Here is a 21,514-nt window from a genome sequence, read left to right as displayed (position 1 = left end):
GTGGCCAATATTCAGATATTATTAACAACACTTGTGGTTATGGAACTGAACCCAATGGGCTGGCCTCTTAGTGAGTGTAAAGCCAAAAACAACTCCTGCAGGACATTTGATCACATTGTAAGTCCCAAGAACGGTGAATTGGAAGACCCTTGTGGTGTGGCTCAGCACCTTTTAATCTGAGAGCTTACTGTTTACTGTAAACAAATGGTTGTGATGTCCTAACCCATACCTTTAACCCAAAAGTTTTTTGTAAACAGGATTAAATAAAATTAACAAAATATGTCAAGAAACAGAACAAGCAACTAATTGAGGGGAGTGAACATAAGAAAACCCAGGAAAGAGAAAGGAGGATCTTTGAGTTGAAGGGTATTTAAGAATGGAGGAGAAGGAGGAGAAGGAAAAGGAAGAGGAAGAATAGGAGTTTTTTCCTTCTTGTACATCAGTGTTCTGAATCTTCATTTGGTAAACTCAAACATTTAGGATTTTGTTTTAAAAACAACAAACACCCAGGACATATGAGTGTGGAAACATCTATTACTCACAGCAGTGAGATTGTCTGGAAAGAAATGCTATCCATAAATAAAGAATGAAGGGGCCTTTTACTGGTGAACCTATACATATCATCCACATAAAACACAACTCTCACCTTAAAGGAAATAAGAATTGATTCTTGAGCAAGATATGGATGATCATGGCACGGATATGAATTTAGATTGCTCTGAATGATATCTTCCAGTGTGGAAATAGTTTCATCAAACTTCTATAGCTCTAAAGTAGAATGAAGTCATTTCTCAAATACAGATGGAAACAGGTAAGGTAGACTGGTTACAAAAAAACAGGAAACTATCTGGGTGTTAGGTTTCAGATGCCCCTTGATGGCACTTTTAGCTTTTAGGTTGGTAGAAGTTAGCTGTCTGTTAATAAACACTAGGAAGTTTTAGATTATGGTCACAGAGATGTTCAGATACAAAGGTGGACAATGATTGGCTATTTCAGGTACAATGCTTCTTAGTTTTGTCAGCTTGGTACAATCTAGAACAGCCTGGGAAGAGAATATCAAGAAAGGGTTGTCTAGATAAGGCTGGCCTGCGTGCATATCTATGGGATATTGTCTAATATAATATTTGAGGTAGAAAGACCTGGCTACTGTGGGCAGCACTATTTCATGGGTGTACATCCTGCACTGGATGAAATCAGAGAAAGCAAGCTGAGCACTAGTTAGCATGCATGTATTCATTCTCTCTTTGATTTTGACTGTGGATAAGACTAGCTGTTTCAAGTTCTTGAAACCTTAACTCCATTGAAATGATGGACTGTAGCCTGAAATAATTGTGAGCTAAAAATCTCTCTTCCAAAACTTGCTTTTTGTCAGGGTGTTTTGTTTTGTTTTTTTCAATCACGCAGCAACAGAAATAAAATGAGAATAGATACATACTAAAGATAGCCCAAGATAATTTGGCCCTGGATCTGCTATATTCTAACTCTACAATCACAAAGGTCCAGTCAGTCAACCAGCTTTGTAGAATCCTTTTGTGGAAGGATTCCACAAAAGTGTGAAAGTGTGGCTTGTTTTTCTAGGAACTTTACTTCATACTGTTCATATAAGAAAGCACATTTCTGGAGCCATGGCTCAGTAGTAAAGAATATTTGTTGCTCTTGCAACTGAGTTCAGCTCCTAGCACCCACATAGTAACTTTATGGGGTGTCTAACTTCTTCCACATGCACCAAGTATGAACATGATATACATACACACACACATATATACATATATACATATATACATATATACATACATACATACATACATACACACATACATACATACAGGCTTTCTCAGTTTAGATGTACTTTTAAATTTTTTTACTTGTTTGTTTCTTTATCAAGACAGGTCTTAAACTCACCTGCCTCTGGCACCTGAGTGCCGGTATTAAAAGTGTGTACCACCACTGGCTGGCAGATGTACATTTTTGAGAATGCTGCACTTAGGTCATTTATCACATAACCAAAAAAAGAAAGCAGCAGAAACTAACACTTCTGGAGATACTACTAGAGATAATTAGATAATACTAAGAGAACTTAGTATTATAGTGAGCAAAGTCACCTAAAAGAATGAGTCAGAGTGATTTGGTGGCCTCAGCAACTTCCTCATAAACTTTTCTAAAGAGTTCTAGTTGGAAAAAAAAAGAACAACTTTGAAGGTGCATTAAAGATTTGAGGGTATGTGTGGTGGTGAAGGTTCTTTTTATGTAGCTCAGGCTCAAACTCCTAATACTCTTCTTTCCTTTGTTTCTAAAATGCTCAGATTATAGGCATTAGCATATTCCAGCCCAACTAAGAGTCTTTTAAAGACTTCCCTATTTTTTCTATATTCATGAGTTTGTCCCTAGAGGCACCAACCTCACTTAGCAGCTAGCAAAGTGCCCTGGATTCAGACAAATGACAGAAATCCTTGTTGAATCTTTCTAGGGGAGTTGCTTACTTACTCTTATGTGAATGGATGATAATCAGGAGCCTATCTTTCTAGTCATCTATGTTTTACTAGTAATCTCAATTTTTGGGGGAAGGCAGCATGATGTAATGAACAATGTTTAAGTGCAGGGTTTAGACAAGGCTAAGGTATGACCTCCAAATACATTTATTGACTATATACTACTAAACGTGCATTACAGGCCTCTTTTATGCTTTGCCTTGTTTTTTTCATCTGTGAGATAAAGAAATGAATGCAAGGTTCAAATAAGGCAAAAGAAGACATAATGTTTCCTTTTCAAGTCAGAGTTAAGACTATGAACATAGAATGTTCATCAAGAGCTGATTTTGAGGGAATTGTTTCTTATGAAGAGAACTTTCGGTGGCCCTTTGTTGTGACTGCTGATTGCACACATCTGGAAACTATGACAACCAGTTTGCTTTGAGTTTAACTTGGCCCCAAATACTGCTCTCTGTATGGCAGCTTTTAGCCTTTAGTTTTCCTCAACACATCATAGCTTGTCTTAAACTTAGCAGAGGAGTGACTGCCAAAGGAAATGCAAGTCTGGGGGATTGGGGATTTAGCTCAGCGGTAGAGCGCTTGCCTAGCCCTGGGTTCGGTCCCCAGCTCCGGAAAAGAAAAGAAAAGAAAAAAAAGGAAATGCAAGTCTGGAAGGACCTGAGGTCTGACCTGCTAGTACCCAATCCTGTATAGTCCCATTAGAAAGTGTCCTTGGGGTTTTTGTGAGTTTTTAAATAAAAAATACATTAGGGAATTTTAGTATGATATTTCAAATGAGAGACAGGGATGTCATGGAGGGGATAAGTTGACTTCCTCAAATCTGTAGAGATAATAAGATGTAAAGTTATAAGATGGATAAATGGAAGATGGAATAAATGCAAGAAACAGGGGAGGGAAGTGACCAAATAAGCTTCTTTTGCTTTAAAAAACCCTATACCCTAAGACCTCTGTCCACTGTCACTGGGAAAGGTAGTAAGATTTGGCCAGCTGAACATGCCAAGAAAAGCTGGCTGGGCTGAAGTTCACTGGAGAGTACTTTTACAGCATGAATGTAATTCTGGATTTGATTCCAGGAAAACCAAATAACTAAACAAAATTTCTAAACACACCATATAATCAGCATTGAATCACAATTTTAAAACAAAACAAAACACAGTTTTAGCATCAATATTAATTATGCATTAAGTCAATGGATAGTGATATCCCTTCAATGTGTCAAGTACTGTTCTGGATGCTTGGGATATGGAAGCTTTGGAACAAAAATCTTCCAGATGTTATCTGTTGTAGAGATCAAATACTGGTAAATATAAATCTTGGGGGCTGGGGAGTCAAAGAATACTAAAAATTAAAAGTCAGCTACCTGCATTTGCTAGGTAGCTTTTCTTCTTCCTTCCTTCCTTCCTTCCTTCCTTCCTTCCTTCCTTCCTTCCTTCCTTCCTTCCTTCCTTTCTCACCTAAAAAGCTTCCACTTTACTCTTGTTTCTTTGGTTCCCATTTAAGGACCCCTTTAACTTCAAAAGACAATTTTAGTTATCCATATATGCTGCATCATCGCCTCAGTCAGAGAGGGACCACAGTAAGTGAATACAAATGGTTCCCCTCTAGATGACTCTGAGACCTACTAGCATCACCAGATGAAAGTGTTCAGAAAGATTTATTACTTGCAGCACCTAAGGAGAACATTGACCTTATCTATGAAACAACAAGCCCATCAAATAAAGTGTGGGAGTTTTATTTCAGAAGCTTACACATACTCGTATATGACCCAGGGTTCCAACTGCATATGTAGCAGAGAATAGCCTTGTTGGGTACCAGTGGAAGGGGAACCCCTTGATCCTGCCAAGGTTGGACCCTCAGTGTGTGGGAATGTTAGGGGGGATGGTAAGGGGGGATGGATGGGGGAACACCCTTATTGGGGAGGGGTGGGGGAGGGGGAGGGGATAGGGGGCTTATGGACAGGAAACCAGGAAAGGGAATAACACTTGAAATGTAAATAAAGAAATACGGGGTTAAGGATTTAGCTCAGTGGTAGAGCGCTTGCCTAGGAAGCGCAAGGCCCTGGGTTCAGTCCCCAGCTCCGAAAAAAAAGAACCAAAAAAAAAAAAAAAAAAAAAAGAAATACATCCAATAAAGAAAAGAAGAAAAAAAAAAGAAAGAAAGAAAATAAAGGAGACACTGGAGGCACTTCTGAGCTAGCTTGGTGTTAGATGTCCACCACTGGGCATGTTCAATTTAGGGTCATGTATCACAGGCTTCAGAGTAAAGATGGCAGGCATGAACTTTTAATACATTTGTATTTAGGATTTTAAGAGAAAAGGTTACTTTTAGGTGACCTTGACTATTTCCTTAAATGTTTCTCCTATAAATTTTCAAGTGTAGCTAAAAAGGAAGATTTCTCTTTTGTAAATATAGTTTGCCCCTAAACATACCTTTCTGCTTAGTGGTTGTTTCTACCTGAATGTGGGGTTCTGTACAACCTGAAGTGAATAATAAGCAGTGAGAGTAAACGCATTGCTAGGATTTTTAAAATACATACCATGATACTTCACCCTCATCTGTTGAAGTCAAAAGCCTACTGAATGAAATTACAACAAATACTTTTTTTTTTTTATTAACTTGAGTATTTCTTATATACATTTCGAGTGTTATTCCCTTTCCCGGTATCCGGGCAAACATCCCCCAACCCCCTCCCCTTCCTTATGGGTGTTCCCCTCCCAACCCTCCCCCCACTGCCGCCCTCCCCCCACCAGTCTAGTTCACTGGGGGTTCAGTCTTAGCAGGACCCAGGGCTTCCCCTTCCACTGGTGCTCTTACTAGGATATTCATTGCTACCTATGAGGTCAGAGTCCAGGGTCAGTCCATGTATAGTCTTTTAGTTAGTGGCTTAGTCCATGGAAGCTCTGGTTGCTTGGCATTGTTGTACATATGGGGTCTCGAGCCCCTTCAAGCTCTTCCAGTTCTTTCTCTGATTCCTTCAACGGGGGTTCTATTCTCAGTTCAGTGGTTTGCTGCTGGTATTCGCCTCTGTATTTGCTGTATTCTGGCTACAACAAATACTTCAAACCCAGATACTAGAAGTGAATTATACTGGATATTACATGTCATATTTGAACCTCCAGGAAATTTTACTATGGTTCAATAGGAGACAAACTTCCTCAAATTTTACACCTAAGTGCTTCTATCTTACCTGTTTTCTAATTATGTCTAGTAGAACACGTGGTGTGCCATTTAATGGTCTTCCTTCTTATTTGAATTTAATACCAAGTGGTCAAACTCAAACTTGATTACCCTACATTTGTCCTTTTAATTAATATGGAAAAGGAGCAGAGGCTTTTCAAATAAATATACACAGGCACTGAAGGTGCAAACCTATGGTTTGGAAAGAACGGCATTTTTCAAAGAATTGTAGAGACAACAATAGCTACAGCAAGTTTCTTGCCAGCAGGTATTAACTCGTGGAGATTGAATGACAAACTGAGCAAACTGGGTTATAATGTAAATAAGATCTCATCAATTGCTTGGAGCTCTGTGGCCCAGGTAGTAGGCACATAGGGGCTGGCGCAGGCGCACTAGCAAGGGCACCTCACACACGTGCTATGTCAGGGCACCGTTGAGGACCCAACTGTGGTGGAAGATGGCGTCCACCTTCAGGAAGTCAAATGTGGCCTCCACCAGCTACAAGAAAAAGGTGGGTCCTAAGCCTGAACTCACCGAAGATCAAAAGCAAGAAGTTCGGGAAGCGTTTGACCTCTTCGATTCTGATGGGAGTGGGACCATCGATGTGAAGGAGCTGAAGGTGGCCATGAGAGCACTCGGCTTTGAACCCAGGAAGGAAGAGATGAAGAAAATGATTTCAGAAGTGGACAAAGAGGCCACAGGAAAGATCAGTTTCAATGACTTCTTGGCTGTGATGACTCAGAAGATGGCCGAGAAAGATACCAAAGAGGAAATCCTGAAGGCTTTCAGGTTGTTTGATGATGATGAAACAGGGAAAATTTCATTCAAAAATCTCAAGCGCGTGGCCAACGAGTTGGGGGAAAGCCTCACAGACGAGGAGCTGCAGGAAATGATCGATGAAGCTGATCGTGATGGTGATGGAGAAGTGAACGAAGAAGAGTTTCTTAAGATCATGAAAAAGACCAACCTTTATTAAGTGACTGGCTGGGGTCCCTGCTTCTGTTTTTGTGAAAGTATAACAGAGCAGCTGTGGTCTGTTCCTTCTTCCTGCCTCCTGTGCTTGATTAGCTTCTAAGCCTCCAGATCAATTATAAATTTTGAAGATACTTACTATGTGAGTTCTGTTGTTTAATTCTCAAGAACAAATCTCAAAGATCTTCGAGGCTGGAGTCCACTCACTGCTTGCCATTCATTAAACTGAACAGAGGACAGCTTTCTGGGTCAAACAAAACTGTGGTTCTCTGGTCACTTTAGTGATTTTAAATAACATGCATATACCAGCGATTCCTTCATTTCAAGTTAGTGTACTAGCATGGTAAATTAGAATTTACCAGAAGGTTCACTGTAGCTTTTCACCTAAGTGAATACTGCTCTGAAGGATAATAATGTGGCTACTTAAGAACTATTTAAATTAAGGAAAGATATTCCTCAATAAAACCTTGCTTGCGCTTCAAAAAGGAGTGTAGGTTTGTTGAGTGTAATGACACAGCTATAATCCCAGCACTTGGGATGCAATGTGCAAAGCTAGCCTAGGCTTACATAGCTCCAGGTCATCTGGAGAGTATAGAGTAAGATCCTGTCTCAAAAACAAAAACAAAAACAATAAAAAAGGGTACTGGGGAGATAGCCCACTTGGGAGAGCTCCTGTTGTGCAAGCTTCAAAATCTGAGTTTGAATTTCCAAACTCTGGTATCCTGGGTATCCTAAACTCAAGGTAAAGTCCAGTAGTATCCCTTGGAGATAGGCAGATCAGATCAGACAGATTTCTAGAGCTCCTAGAGTATCCAGTTTTAGCTTTAGGTTCAGGGAGAGACCTGTCTCAGTATAGTGAACCAAGTGTATTGTCACAACCCTTTAATTCTAGCAATAGGGGGGCAGATGCTAGTGGATCTGTGATTTCGAGGATAGTCTGGTTCCAGTAGTGAGTTTCAGGCTAGCCAGGGTTTGGGGTTAGATCCGTTCTCAAAAGAAAGGTGGTGAGCACATACACACATGTATGCTGGTACACACATCCACACAAACATATATATTACACACACAGAACTGAGACTTTAGCTCAGTACTAGGTTACTTGCCTAGCAACTTTAAGGCCTTTGTACAAGAAAAGGGCTTGCCTTTGCGAGGTGGTTAACTGCAATAATGACTGTTTTCTATCTTGACTGCATGTCAATGTGTCTTTAACGAGTCTAAATTATCTACTGAGGGGTATGGAGAGAGGACATGAAGACATAGCACAGGATAAAAAAGTAATTTAATTGTTGCCTAAGAAAAGTCTAACTTTTTAAAGAAATTAAGCTTAGTAGTTCCTTGGTTGAGACAGGGTTCCTATGTTCTAGACTGGGCACATACTCAATATGTAGCCAAAGATGACCTTGAATTTCTAATCTTCCTGCCTCTCCCAAGTGTTAGGATTGTAGGAGTTCATCACTACCACACACAGTTTATGCAGTGTTAGGCATGGAAGTCAGTCCTCCTTCATGCTAGGCAAACACCCTCCCAATTGAGCCACAAACCCTTGGGCTTGTTGAGACAGTTTCATTTGTATCCTAGGCTAGCCTCAACTCCTGCCTCAGTCATCCTAGTACTAGGAACACATGTTCAACACCATGTTCACCTGGATTTCTTAAATGAATATTTAAAAATGCATAATCTTCATTCAGTTTTGTTCTTCACATATCTGATATATGGTGCTGAGGACATGGCTTAGTGGGTACATTGCTTTTTGCTCAATTATGAGGAATTGTCTGAATGCCTAGAACCCACATACGAAGGAGCAAGTATGCCTCTCTAGCTGTAGTGCTACGCGTTGGGGAAGAGACGGGAAAGGCAGACTTCAAGCTCACTGGCTAACCAATGCCACCAATTAGTAAGTTCCAGATTCAATGAGAGACCCTGTCTCAAGTAAGTATGATAGAAACAGAGATGCTCTAGACACCCTGCCCATCACATGCATGCATACAGACACACCACACACGCACAAGTACATTTAAAGCTACTCATTCTTAGAAAAAGCAATGGCAGTTTTAGTTATTAAACTATGTACACGTGTCATTAGTTTTTAGCTACCAGCTGCTAATTATTAGAGCCATTGGTTTGTTCTCTTGTGATACGTGGTTAATGTTAAAGTGTCTAGGTAATAATGCTCATTTTACAAATCCCAATAAGCTATTTCACTGTGACATGAGTGTGTGTTCATACTACTTGCAACGTTGCATGTGCTCTGAATCCAAAGTGTTAGTGTCTGCAGCCTGGGTGAGTTATTTTCGCAGCTACTTCATCAAAGCCTTTCTGATGGTAATCTTCAGGTAGTACTGTTGCTATGACAAGTCAGTCCCTATTATGAGAATTAAGTCCAGAAAATCAGTTGCCTTCTTGAATGATAGCCACCATCAGCCAGAAAAACAAGTGAGAAAATTTCCAGAATTGAACATTTAATGAGTAACTTTACGTGAAGATTTCATTTTGGTTTACTTATGACCACAACATTTACCTTTCTCTTATTGGTATTTGCCATTAGCTTTCAAAACTTCCATCTCAGCAGAAGCACATTATCTGAATTTTCTGCAATTTGAGATTTGTAACTATCCAAGGCCAGCATCTTCTTTCATTTTAGAACAAGTAAGGTTTAATTTACAACACCCATATACATAAATAAAATACTTTTAAAGAGAGGATAGAAGGAGAAAACAAGCCGAGTACCACCAACATTTCTCTTTCTCTGCTTCCTGACCATGGACAAAAAGTGATGAGTTGCTTTATTCTCCTGCTACCATGCTTTCCCCATCATAGACAGCAACTTCAATGAGTCGAAAACAAATACTTCCTTAAGTTGCTTTTGTTAGGTGTGAGAAAAGTAAAATGAGAACTGAGAATTTTTGTCATGAAAACAGAATGCTCTGGAGGCACACGAACTCCAAAGAATTAAGACCTGTGCCACTGGGTTCCATGAGAAAAAATATAAGGGATGGGGGTTCCAGGAAGATTCCTCAGGTGTCAGAGGGATAGCCCAGTGGTTAAGAGAGCTACTGCAGAGGAAAAGAGTTCAGTACCCAGGACCCATACTGGACAGCTTATTGCCTGAAATCCTTGAAACTCTATGGGGTCTAATATCCTCTTCTGATTTCCCTGGACATCCACACACATATATGGCAAGCATACATACACACAACAAAAACAAATCTTACCAAAGAAGACTTCTCAACAGTTAAACCTTAGTGATAAATGACCATATTGTCTCAAGGATTGTGTTCCTATTATTCAGTCAGGGTATAGCGGCATGGATTAAAGTCTTTTTCCCAGATGCCACAGATGTTTAATCTATTAATGTCTATTAGGTATCTCCACTCCAGGATGTGTTTCCAGGATGTAACGTGAAGTGAAATATTTAGGCAGAGAATCTACAGAGTCACAACTATTATTATTATTAATTACTGTTATTACTTTACTAGTGTATATGTATGCAGGTACACATGTGCTGTGATGTGCATGTGGAAGTCAGAGAAAACTTTCAGGAGTTGATTCTTCCCTTCTACCACAGTATCTGGGATCAAACTCAGGTTTGCTAGACAAGCACATTTACCCATTGAGCCCTTAGCCCAGCATGCTTCACTTTGATATTAATAACTACTACAGATTAATTTTCTTACATAAGAACATTTTATCACTACTGTTGATGACAACAACCTTAGGATTATTTCTGCATCTGTCTTATATTGGACCTTATCTGATATGTTTATAATTAAAGGTAGTATTATTAAGTGATATATGTGATAATAACAACTAAAATTAACTTATTTTGTACCAAAGAACTTAATACAGTACATAAACAATGGAACTTAGCATAGCTCTTGGAACAGCATATATGCTCTATTAGGTAACAACTCAAATCGTCTGCATACTCCAATATATCTATTACCATATCTATTACCAAAAAAAGAAATGAAGTCGATGGAAAGATTAAGCACCTTGTTCAAAATTATGTAGCTAGTAAATGCTAAAGGAAGGACTGTAACCCCATTTACTCTAGCTCTAGACTTTTCATTTTACTCATTTGCTAGCCTGTGTAGGCAGAAAATGCCTTGCCTCTTAAGTCACAGACTTAATAATGCTGTTGAATTTAGAACAGTTTTTGAACTCCCTATGTGGATACAACCTAAAAAGTTCCACAAATTTATTCTGAACATTATGAGAAGACAAATCTTTTTCTATTCAAACTAGGCTTAATTAAAAAAGAAAAAACAAACTCAAGTTGTTTGTGGTCAACTCAGATGAAGAGCTTGAGAAGTGAGATATTGTTACTTGTGGTATGATACACTAAGTGTCTTTGAACTGGTGAGTCTAATTTCTTTCAATAGTCTGTAAACTACCTATGAAAGTATTTCTAATTTATTTTATGTATGTGAGTACACTGTTGCTGTCTTCAGACACCCCGGAAGAGGGCATTGGATCCCATTACAGATGGTTGCGAGCCACCTTGTGGTTACTGGGAATTGAACTCAGGACCTCTGGAAGAGCACTCTGTGTTCTCAACTGCTGAGCCATCTTTCCAGCCCTGAAGGTACTTTTAAAAGAGCAGCTCCAGAAAGGTAGTACTGACCACAGCATCTTTAGGATAAGTTTTTGTTCACCAAGGCAACCTAGTGTTTTGAAGGAATGAACGTTCACTTAATGTTCATAATTGGTGATGCTCTCCTTCTGTCTATCTATATTTTGGAGAGGGCAGTTTGGGATTTTGGTTTTGAGAGAGGATTTCATCTAACTCAGGCTAGCCTCTAATTCAGGAGTGGCTTTGAATTCCTCATTGTTTTGTACCATACTCCAAAGTGCTGCGCGTGAAAATGTATACCACCATGCTCAGTGCTAATGTCATTTTCCAAGTTCCTTACAAATGTAGCATTTGCTGTGTAGAAGAACTGCAACTGCATTTGTAAAGAAGTTGCAAGGGCAAACAGAAGCCAAGCCAGTAAGAGATTACCCTGAATTAAATGCTCAGTATAAACACTTGATTAGAAAAGCAGCAGACTTTGCCATCACAGGCACAACATTGAACTACTGTGTAGTGAGGAAGACCTATGCTGAATTACCCACTCTCATTTTTCTGCCTAATATGTTTTTTATTACTCATTTTATTTGTTTACATTTCAAATGTTATCCCCCTTCCCACTCTCGACTCCACAAACCTCCCTTCCCCCTCCCCTTTGCTTCTGACTGGGTGCTCATCCACCCACTCCTGCATCACCTCTCTAGCATCCCCCCTTTTATGGTGCATCTAGACTCCACAGGACCAAGCATATCCCCTCCTACTGATGCCAGATGAGGCAGTCCTCAGCGATATATGTAGCCATGGACTGGCCCAAGTATACTCTTTGGATGGTAGTTTAGTCCCTGGGAGCTCTAATGGGTCCAGTGGTTGATACTGTTGTCCTTCCTATGGGCTTGTAATCCCCTTCAGCTCCTTCCCCTTACTCTTCCACTGGGGTCCAGGGGCTCAGTCCAGTGGTTGGCTGTGAGTATCTGTATCTGTCTTAGTCAGATGTTGGCAGAACCTCTGAGAGGACAGCCATACCAGGCTCCTGTCTACAAGCATATCTTGGCATCAGCAATAGTGTCAGGATTAGGTGTTTGCAGATGGAATGGTTCACACACAGTGGGGCAGTCTCTGGATAGTGTTTCCTTCAGTATCTGCTCCAATCTTTGCCTCTGCATTTCCTTTAGACAGGTACAATTCTGGGTTAAACATTTTTAAGATGAGTGGGTGGCCCCATCACTCCACTGGGGACCATGTATATCTACTGGATGTGGTCTCTTCAGGTTCTATCTCCGTGCTGTTGGATATTTCAGCAAATGTTAGCTCCATTGGGTCCAGAGAATCTTCCATCTCTGGCATCTGGGACTTTCTAGTGGTTCCCAAAGTTTCCACCTCCCACTGCTACTTATTTTTATTTGTTCTCCTGGCCCTCTGAACTTCTCTCCTGTCTCTTATCATTCCTGGTCCTGCACCCCCTTTTCCCCTCCCCCATACTTTTCTACTCAGGTCCCTTCCTCCTTCTGCCTCCTGTGATTATTTTGTTCCCCCTTCTAAGAAGGACTGAAGCATCCACACATTGGCCTTCCTTCTTATTAAGCTTCATGTCAGTGATTTGTATCATGGGTATTCTGAGTTTTTGGCTAATATTTACTTATCAGTGAGTACAAACCATTTTGTTATTGGTTTACCTCACTCAGAATGATATTTTCTAGTTCCATCCATTTGCCTGTGAATTTCATGAAGTCATTGTTTTTAATAGCTGAGTAAGTAAGTACTCCATAAGTGCACCACATTTTCTTAATTCATACCTCTGTTGAAAGACACCTGGGATCTTTCAAGTTTCTGGATATTATAAATAAGGCTGCTATGAACATAGTGGAGCATGTGTCCTTGTTAAATGATAGAGCATCTTTTAGGTCTATGCCTAAGAGTGATATAGCTGGGTCTTCAAGGTAGAACTATTTCCAATCTTTAGAGGAACTACCAGATTGATTTCAAAAGTGGTTGTACCAGTTTGTAATCCCACCAGCAAAGAAGGAATGTTTCTCTTTCCACACATCCTTGCCAGCATCTGCTGTCACCTGAGTTTTTGATCTTAGCCATTCTGATTGGTATGAGGTGGAATCTCAGGGTTATTTTGATTTTCATTTCTCTGATGACTAAGGATGTTGAACATTTCTTTAGATACTTGGCAGTCATTTGATATTCCTCAGTTGAGAATTCTTTGTTTAGCTCTGTACCCCATTTTTAATAGGATCATTTAGTTCTCTGGAATCTAACTTCTTCCGTTCCTTGTATATATTAGATAATAGCTCTCTATCAGGTGTAGGATTGGTAAAGATCTTTCCCAATGGTTGCCATTTTGTCCCATTGTCAGTGTCCTTTGCCTTACAGAAGCTTTGCAATTTTATGAGGTCCCATTTGTCAATTCTTTTTTTTTTTTTTTTTTTGGTTCTTTTTTTCGGAGCTGGGGATCGAACCCAGGGCCTTGCGCTTCCTAGGTAAGCGCTCTACCACTGACCTAAATCCCCAGCCCCCCATTTGTCAATTCTTGATCTTAAAGCATAAGCAATTGGTGTTGTGTTCAGGAAATTTATTCTGAACTTATGCATTTGAGGCTCTTCCCCATTTTTTCTTCTATTAGTTTCAGTGTATCTGGTTTTATGTGGAGGTCTTTGATTCCATGGGACTTGAGCTTTGTTCAAGGAGATAAGAATGGGTCAATTTTCTTTCTTCTACATGCTGACCACCTGTTGAACCAGCACCATTTGTTGAAAATGCTGTCTTTTTTCCATTGGATGGTTTTAGCTCTTTTATCAAAGATCAAGTGACCATAGGTGTGTGGGGTCATTTCTGTGTCTTCAATTCTATTTTATTGATCTGCCTGCTTGTCTCTGTACCAATACCATACATTTTTTTTAATCATGATTACTCTGTAATACAGCTTGAGGTAAGGGATGGTGATTCCCCCCAAAATTCTTTTATTGTTGAGAATAGTTTTTCTATCTTGTTTTTGTTTCATTCCAAATGAATTTGCAAATTGCTTTTTCTAACTCTATGAAGAATTGAGGAATTTCGATGGGGATTGTATTGAATCTGTAGATTACTTTTGGCAAGATGGCCATTTGTACTGTATTAATCCTGCCAATCCATGACTGACCTTTCCAGCTTCTGAGATCTTCTTCAATTTCTTTCTCCAGAGGCTTGAAGTTCTTGTTATATAGATCACTTGCTTGGTTAGAGTCACTCTGAGGTATTTTATATTATTTGTGAAGGCTGTCATTTTCCTAATTTCTTTCTCAGCCTGTTTATCCTTTGAGTAGAGGAAGGTCACTGATTTGTTTGAGTTAATTTTATATCCAGCTTCTTTGCTGAAGTTGTTTATCAGGTTTAGGAGTTCTGTGGTGGAATTTTTGGAGTCACTTAAGTACACTATCATATCATCTGCAAATAGTGATATTTTAACTTCCCCATTTCCAATTTGTATCCTTTGACCTCCTTTTGTTGCCTAATTGTTCTAGCTAGAATTTTGAGTACTATGTTGAATGAATAGGGAGAGAATGGACAGCCCTGTCTTGTTCCTGATTTTAGTGGGATTTCTTCAAGTTTCTCTCCATTTAGTTTGATGTTGGCTACTGGCTATTGATTTTTTCTATGTTTATGTATAGGCCTTTAATTCTTGATCTTTCCTAGACTTTTATCATGAAGGTGTGTTGAATATTTTCAAGTGCTTTCTCAGCCTCTAATGAGATGATCATGTGGTTTTTTTTCTCTAAGTTTGTTTATGTAGTAGATTATGTTGATGTATTTCCATATATGGTACCATCCTTGCATTCCTGGGATGAAGCCTACTTGATCATGATGAATGATCACATTTATGTGTTCTTGGATTTGATTTGTGAGAATTTTATTTAGTCCTTTTTCATTGATTTTCATGTTGGAAATTGGTCTAATTCTCTCTCTTTTTAGGGCCGTTGTGTGGTTTAGATATAAGCATAATTGTGGCTTCAACGATCAAATTGGGTAGTGTTCCTTCTGTTTCTATTTTGTGGAATAGTTTGAAGAGTATTGGTATTAGGTATTCCTTGAGGGGCTGATAGAATTCTGCACTAAACCTACTGGTCCTGGGTATTTTGGTTGGGAGACTTTTAATGATTGCTTCTATTTCTTTAGGGATTATGGGACTGTTTAGATGGTTTATCTGATCCTGATTTAACTTTGGTTCCTGGTATATGTCTAGAAAATTGTCCATTTCTTTCAGATTTTCTAGTTTTGTTGAATTGGGACTTTGTAGTAGGATGTGATAATTTTTTGAATTTCCTCAGTTTCTGCTTTTATGTCTCCCTTTTCATTTCTAAATTTGTTAATTTGGATACTTTCTCTGTGTCCTTCTATTTTGTTGATTTTCTCAAAGAACCAGCTCCTGGTTTTGTTGATTCTTTGTATAGTTCTTTTTGTTTCTATTTGGTTGATTTTGATGAAAATGAAGGCACAACACATCCAAAGTTATGGGACACAGTGGAAGCAGTGCTAGGAGGAAAACTCATAGCTCTAAATGCCTCCAAAAAGAAATTGGACTAGCTGGGGCCTGAACCTCTCTGATCCTGGCCCACAGCTCCCTGTTCCCAAATCCCGTGGGAGAGAGAGTTGAACACCCAGAAGTGTGGGCAGTCCTGAAACTGCAGGGCAGGACAGACTGCCACTTCTGCCCTCCTTTGCCCACATCCCTGGCCCAAGAGGAACCTGCATAGTGCCTCCGGACAAAGGAATATAGGAGCAGTCAAGCTGCAGGAGTCCTGCAGTCCAGATCTGCACCCGGATCTGAACGGAACTGGTAAAACAGCTCCCTGCATCCAAATCCCCTGGAGGAGGGGGGGAAGCTAGACCATAAGAGGGGCAGACACTCCTGAAAACTCTGCTCACATTCTCGACTCAAGAGTAAAACGCCTAGTGCCATCTGGGTCCCCTGCGCACAGGGATCTAGGAGCAGTAGGGGCAGGACCCTTCTGGTTCCTGCCCACATGGAGTGCTAAAAGCCAGCTGACAGGAATTACTACATGCCTGAGAGCAGAACACTCTGTCCAATAACTGGCTGAAAGAAAAGAGGAAAAAAGGCCTACAGCAGTGCTGACACACAGGCCCACAGGAAGGTCAGGCCATCATCAGAAACAGCAAGACAAGCTAACACCAGAGACAACCTGATAACAAAAGGCAAGTGCAGGAACCCAAGCAACAGAAACCAAGACTACTTGGCATCATCAGAGTCCAATTCTCCCACCAGAACAAACACTGGATATGCAAACACACCAAAAGCAAGATCTAGATTTATAAATCCCATTCTATTATGATGATGGAGGACTTTAAGAAGGTTATAAATAACTTCCTTAAGGAAATACAAGACAACGCAAATAAACAACTAGACGCCCTTAAGGAGGAACACACAAAAATCCCTTAAAGAACTACTAGAAAAAACCAAACAGGAGAAGGAAATGAACAAAATCATCCAGGAGTTAAAAATGGAAATAAAAACAATAAAGAAAGCACAAAGGGAGACAACCTTGGAGATAGAATACCTAGGGAAGAGATCAGGAGTCATAGATGTGAGCATCACCAACAGAACAAGAGATAGAAGAGAGAATCTCAGGAACAGAAGATTACATAGAAATCATCGACACAACTGTTAAAGATAATGGAAAATGGAAAAAGTTACTGGTCCAAAACATACAGGAAATCCAGGACACAATGAGAAGGTCAAACTTAAGGATAATAGGTATAGAAGAGAGTGAAGACTCCCAAATTAAAGGGCCAGTAAATATCTTCAACAAAATCATAGAAGAAAACTTCCCTAACCTAAAGAAAGAGATGCCCATAAACATAGAAGAAGCCTATATAACTCCAAATAGATTGGAACAGAAAGGAAATTCCTTCTGTTACATAATAGTCAAGACACCAAATGCACAAAACAAAGAAAGAATATTAAAAGCAGTAAGGGAAAAAGGTCAAGTAACATATAAAGGCAGACATATCAGAATTACACCAGACTTCTCACCAGAAACTATGAAAGCCAGAAGATCCTGGACAGATGTCATAAAGGCCCTAAGAGAACACAAATGCCAGCCTAGGCTAATATATGCAGCAAAACTCTCAATTGCCATAGATGGAGAAACCAAGATATTCCATGACAAAATCAAATTTAAACAATATCTTTCTACAAATCCAGCCCTACAAAGGATAATAAATGGCAAAGCCAAATACAAGGAGGCAAGCTGCACCCTAGAAAAAGCAAGAAACAAATCGTTTTGCAATAAAACCAAAGAGAAGCACACAAGCATAATCTCACCTACAAATATGAAAATAATAGGAAGCAACAGTCAATATTCCTTAATATCTCTCAACAGCAATGGACTCAACTCCTCAATAAACAGATTAACATACTGGATACATAATGAGGACCCAGCATTTTGCTGCTTACAGGAAACAAGAGACACCTCAGAGACAAGGACAGACACTACCTCAGAGTAAAAGGCTGGAAAACAACTTTCCAAGCAAATGGTCTGAAGAAGAAGGCTGAAGTAGCCATTCTAATATAGAATAAAATCGATTTTCAACTAAAAGTCATCAAAAAAGATAAGGAAGGACACTTCATATTCATCAAAGGAAAAATCGACCAAGACGTACCCTCAATCCTAAATATCTATGCTCCAAATACAAGGGCACCTACATAAGTGAAAGAAACCTTACTAAAGCTCAAAACACACATTGCACCTCACACAATAATAGTAGGAGATTTCAACATCCCACTCTCATCAATGGACAGATCATGGAAACAGAAATTAAACAGAGACATAGACAGACTAAGAGAAGTCATGAACCAAATGGACTTAACAGATATTTATAGAACATTCTATCCTAAAAGAAAAGGATATACCTTCTTCTTACCACCTCATGGTACTTTCTCCAAAACTGACCATATAATCGGTCATAAAACAGGCCTCAAGAGATACGGAAAGATAGAAATAATCCCATGCATCCTATCCAACCGCCACTGGCTAAAGCTGGTCTTCAATAACAATAAGGGAAGAATGCCCACATATACGTGGAAGGTGAACAGTGCTCTACTCAATGATAACCTGGTCAAGGAGGAAATGAAGAAAGAAATTAAAGACTTCTTAGAATTTAATGAAAATGAAGGTACAACATACCTAAACCTATGGGACACAATGAAAGTTGTGCTAAGAGGAAATCTCAAAGCTCTGAGTGCCTGCAGAAAGAAACAGGAGAGAGCATATATCAGCAACTTGAGAGCACACTTAAAAGCTCTAGAACCAAAAGAAGCAAATACACCCAGGAGGAGTAGAAGGCAGGAAATAATCAAACTCAGAGCTGAAATCAACCAAGTAGAAACAAAAAGGACCATACAAAGAATCAACAGAACCAAAAGTTGGTTCTTTGAGAAAATCAACAAGATAGATAAACCCTTAGCCAGACTAACGAGAGGAAACAGAGAGTTTGTCCAAATTAACAAAATCAGAAATGAAAAGGGAGACATAACTACAGAATCAGAGGAAATTCAAAAAATCATCAGATCCTACTTACAAAAGCCTATATTCAACAAAACTTGAAAATCTGCAGGAAATGGACAATTCCCTAGACAGATACCAGGTACCAAAGTTAAATCAGGAACAGATAAACCATTTAAACAATCCCATAACTCCTAAAGAAGTAGAAGCAGTCATTAAAGGTCTCCCAACCAAAAAGAGCCCAGGGCTAGATGGGTTCAGTGCAGAATCTATCAGACCTTCATAGAAGACTTCATACCAATACTATCCAAACTATTCCACAAAATTGAAACAGACGGAGCGCTACCAAATTCCTTCTATGAAGCCACAATTACTCTTATACCTAAACCACACAAAGACCCAACAAAGAAAGAGAACTTCAGACCAATTTCCCTTACGAATATCGATGCAAAAATAAAATAAAATTCTGGCAAACCGAATCCAAGAGCACATCAAAACAATCATCCACCATGATCAAGTAGGCTTCATCCCAGGCATGCTGGGATGGTTTAACATACGGAAAACTATCAACGTAATCCACTATTTAAACAAATTGAAAGATAAAACCACATGACCATTTCATTAGATTCTGAGAAAGCATTTGACAAAATTTAACACCCCTTCATGATAAAAGTCCTGGAAAGAATAGGAATTCAAGGCCCATACCTAAACATAGTAAACACAATATACAGCAAACCAGTAGCTAATATTAAACTAAATGGAGAGAAACTTGAAGCAATCCCACTAAAATCAGGGATGAGACAAGGCCGCCCACTCTCTCCCACCTTATTAAATATAGTTCTTGAATTTCTAGCCAGAGCAATCAGAAAACAAAAGGAGATCAAAGGGATACAGATTGGAAAGGAAGAAGTAAAAATATCACTATTTGCAGATAATATGACAGTATATTTATTTAAGTGATCCCAAAAGTTCCACCAGAGAACTACTAAAGCTGATAAGCACCTTCAGCAAACTGGCTGGGTATAAAATTAACTCAAATAAATCAGTAGCCTTCTTCTACACAAAAGAGAAACAAGCTGAGAAAGAAATTAGGGAAACGACACCCTTCATAATAGTCCCAAACAATATAAAATACCTCGGTGTGACTTTAACCAAGCAAGTAAAAGATCTGTATGATAAGAACTTTAAGCCTCTGAAGAAAGAAATTGAAGAAGACCTCAGAAGATGGAAAGATCTCCCATGCTCATGGATTGGCAGGATTAATATAGTAAAAATGGCCATTTTACCAAAAGCGATCTACAGATTCAATGCAATCCCCATCAAAATACCAATCTAATTCTTCAGAGAGTTAGACAGAACAATTTGCAAATTCATTTGGAATAACAAAAAACCCAGGATAGCTAAAACTATCCTCAACAATAAAAGAACTTCTGGGGGAATCACTATCCCTGAACTCAAGCAGTATTACAACGCAATAGTGATAAAAAACTGCATGGTATTGGTACAGAGACAGACAGATAGACCAGTGGAATAGAATTGAAGACCCAGAAATGAACCCACACACCTATGGTCACTTGATTTTTGACAAAGGAGCCAAAACCATCAAATGGAAAAAAGATAGCATTTTCAGCAAATTGTTCTTGTTCAACTGGAGCATGTAGAAGAAAAAAACTGGTCAGCATATAGAAGAATGCATATCGATCCATGCTTATCACCCTGTAGAAAGCTTAAATCCAAGTGGATCAAGGACCTGCACATCAAACCAGACACACTCAAACTAATACTAGAAAAATTGCGGAAGCATCTCGAACACATGGGCACTGGAGAAAATTTCCTGAAGAAAACACCAATGGCTTATGCTCTAAGATCAATAATCGACAAATGGGATCTCATAAAACTGCAAAGCTTCTGTAAGGCAAAGGACACTGTTGTTAGGACAAAACAGCAACCAACAGATCAGGAAAAGATCTTTCCAATCCTACAATAGATAGAGGGTGTATATCCAAAATATACAAAGAACTTAAGAAGTTAGACCTCAGAGAGACAAATAACTGCATTAAAAATGGGGTTCAGAGCTAAACAAAGAATTCACAGCTGAGGAATGCCGAATGGCTGAGAAACACCTAAAGAAATGTTCAGCATCTTTAATCATAAGGGAAATGTGTAGTGAGCCATATTGGCTTTGGGCCTAGCCGCTTTTTGAACTGCCTGGCTCAAAGTGACTAGGTAACTCTGGGCTGTTTGGCCACAGATATTCACCCCTAAGATGACTGCCATAAGTCTTAAGATTGTTAGACAAAGCCTCTCCCATGAATTTACGGCACAGGAAGATAACATTCAAGGGATGCCTCAGCTCAAGCAGATACCAGTTATCTCCTCAGTCAACACCCAGTGTCTCCACCACCTGACCTCATCGCCTGACTTCTTTGCCTCCAGCTATCACTGCCTATACCCTCATCTCCCACTCCTTCATGTTTCATAAAGGTCACTCCCCCTACCTGAAAGCCTTAAAAGCTGTAACGTTCATCCCAATAAACGAGACCTTGACAACAGAATCTTGCTTGGTCTCCTTCTCTCACCCCCCATTTAGGCCCAAGGGTAGCGCCCCTTCGGGACCCTGAATAACTGGGTCCCCGCTGACGGGGACAAGTGGCGCCCAAACAGGGACCCCGAAGTACGGCCAACTACCGGACGACGGAGACAGGAGATCCGCGGAGAGATTGAGGACTCTTCAGGCTGCATCGCTCGTGCATCGCTGGAGAGGGAGGTAAGACCGGTCGAATGAGTGTCGTCCCATCGCC

At 39.6% G+C, this 21,514-nt stretch overlaps 1 protein-coding gene across 1 annotated transcript; it reads left to right on the top strand.

The window, feature by feature from the left end:
* Positions 1–6,073: 6,073 nt before the first annotated feature.
* Positions 6,074–6,776, top strand: Cetn1 (centrin 1). The gene has a single exon (NM_053461.1). It carries the CDS (start codon positions 6,124–6,126, stop codon positions 6,640–6,642), a length of 519 nt encoding a protein of 172 aa, NP_445913.1. The 5' UTR covers positions 6,074–6,123; the 3' UTR covers positions 6,643–6,776.
* The last annotated feature ends 14,738 nt before the right edge of the window (positions 6,777–21,514 follow it).

The sequence above is a fragment of the Rattus norvegicus genome, chromosome 18, assembly GCF_036323735.1.
Source record: "Rattus norvegicus strain BN/NHsdMcwi chromosome 18, GRCr8, whole genome shotgun sequence".
NCBI classification, from domain to species: Eukaryota; Metazoa; Chordata; class Mammalia; order Rodentia; family Muridae; genus Rattus; species Rattus norvegicus.
This window is presented reverse-complemented; position numbering and strand designations above follow the sequence as displayed.

Coding starts and splice junctions, on each gene's coding strand:
- Cetn1 (NM_053461.1), top strand. CDS start 6,124: ATGGCGTCCACCTTCAGGAAGTCAAATGTGGCCTCCACCAGCTACAAG.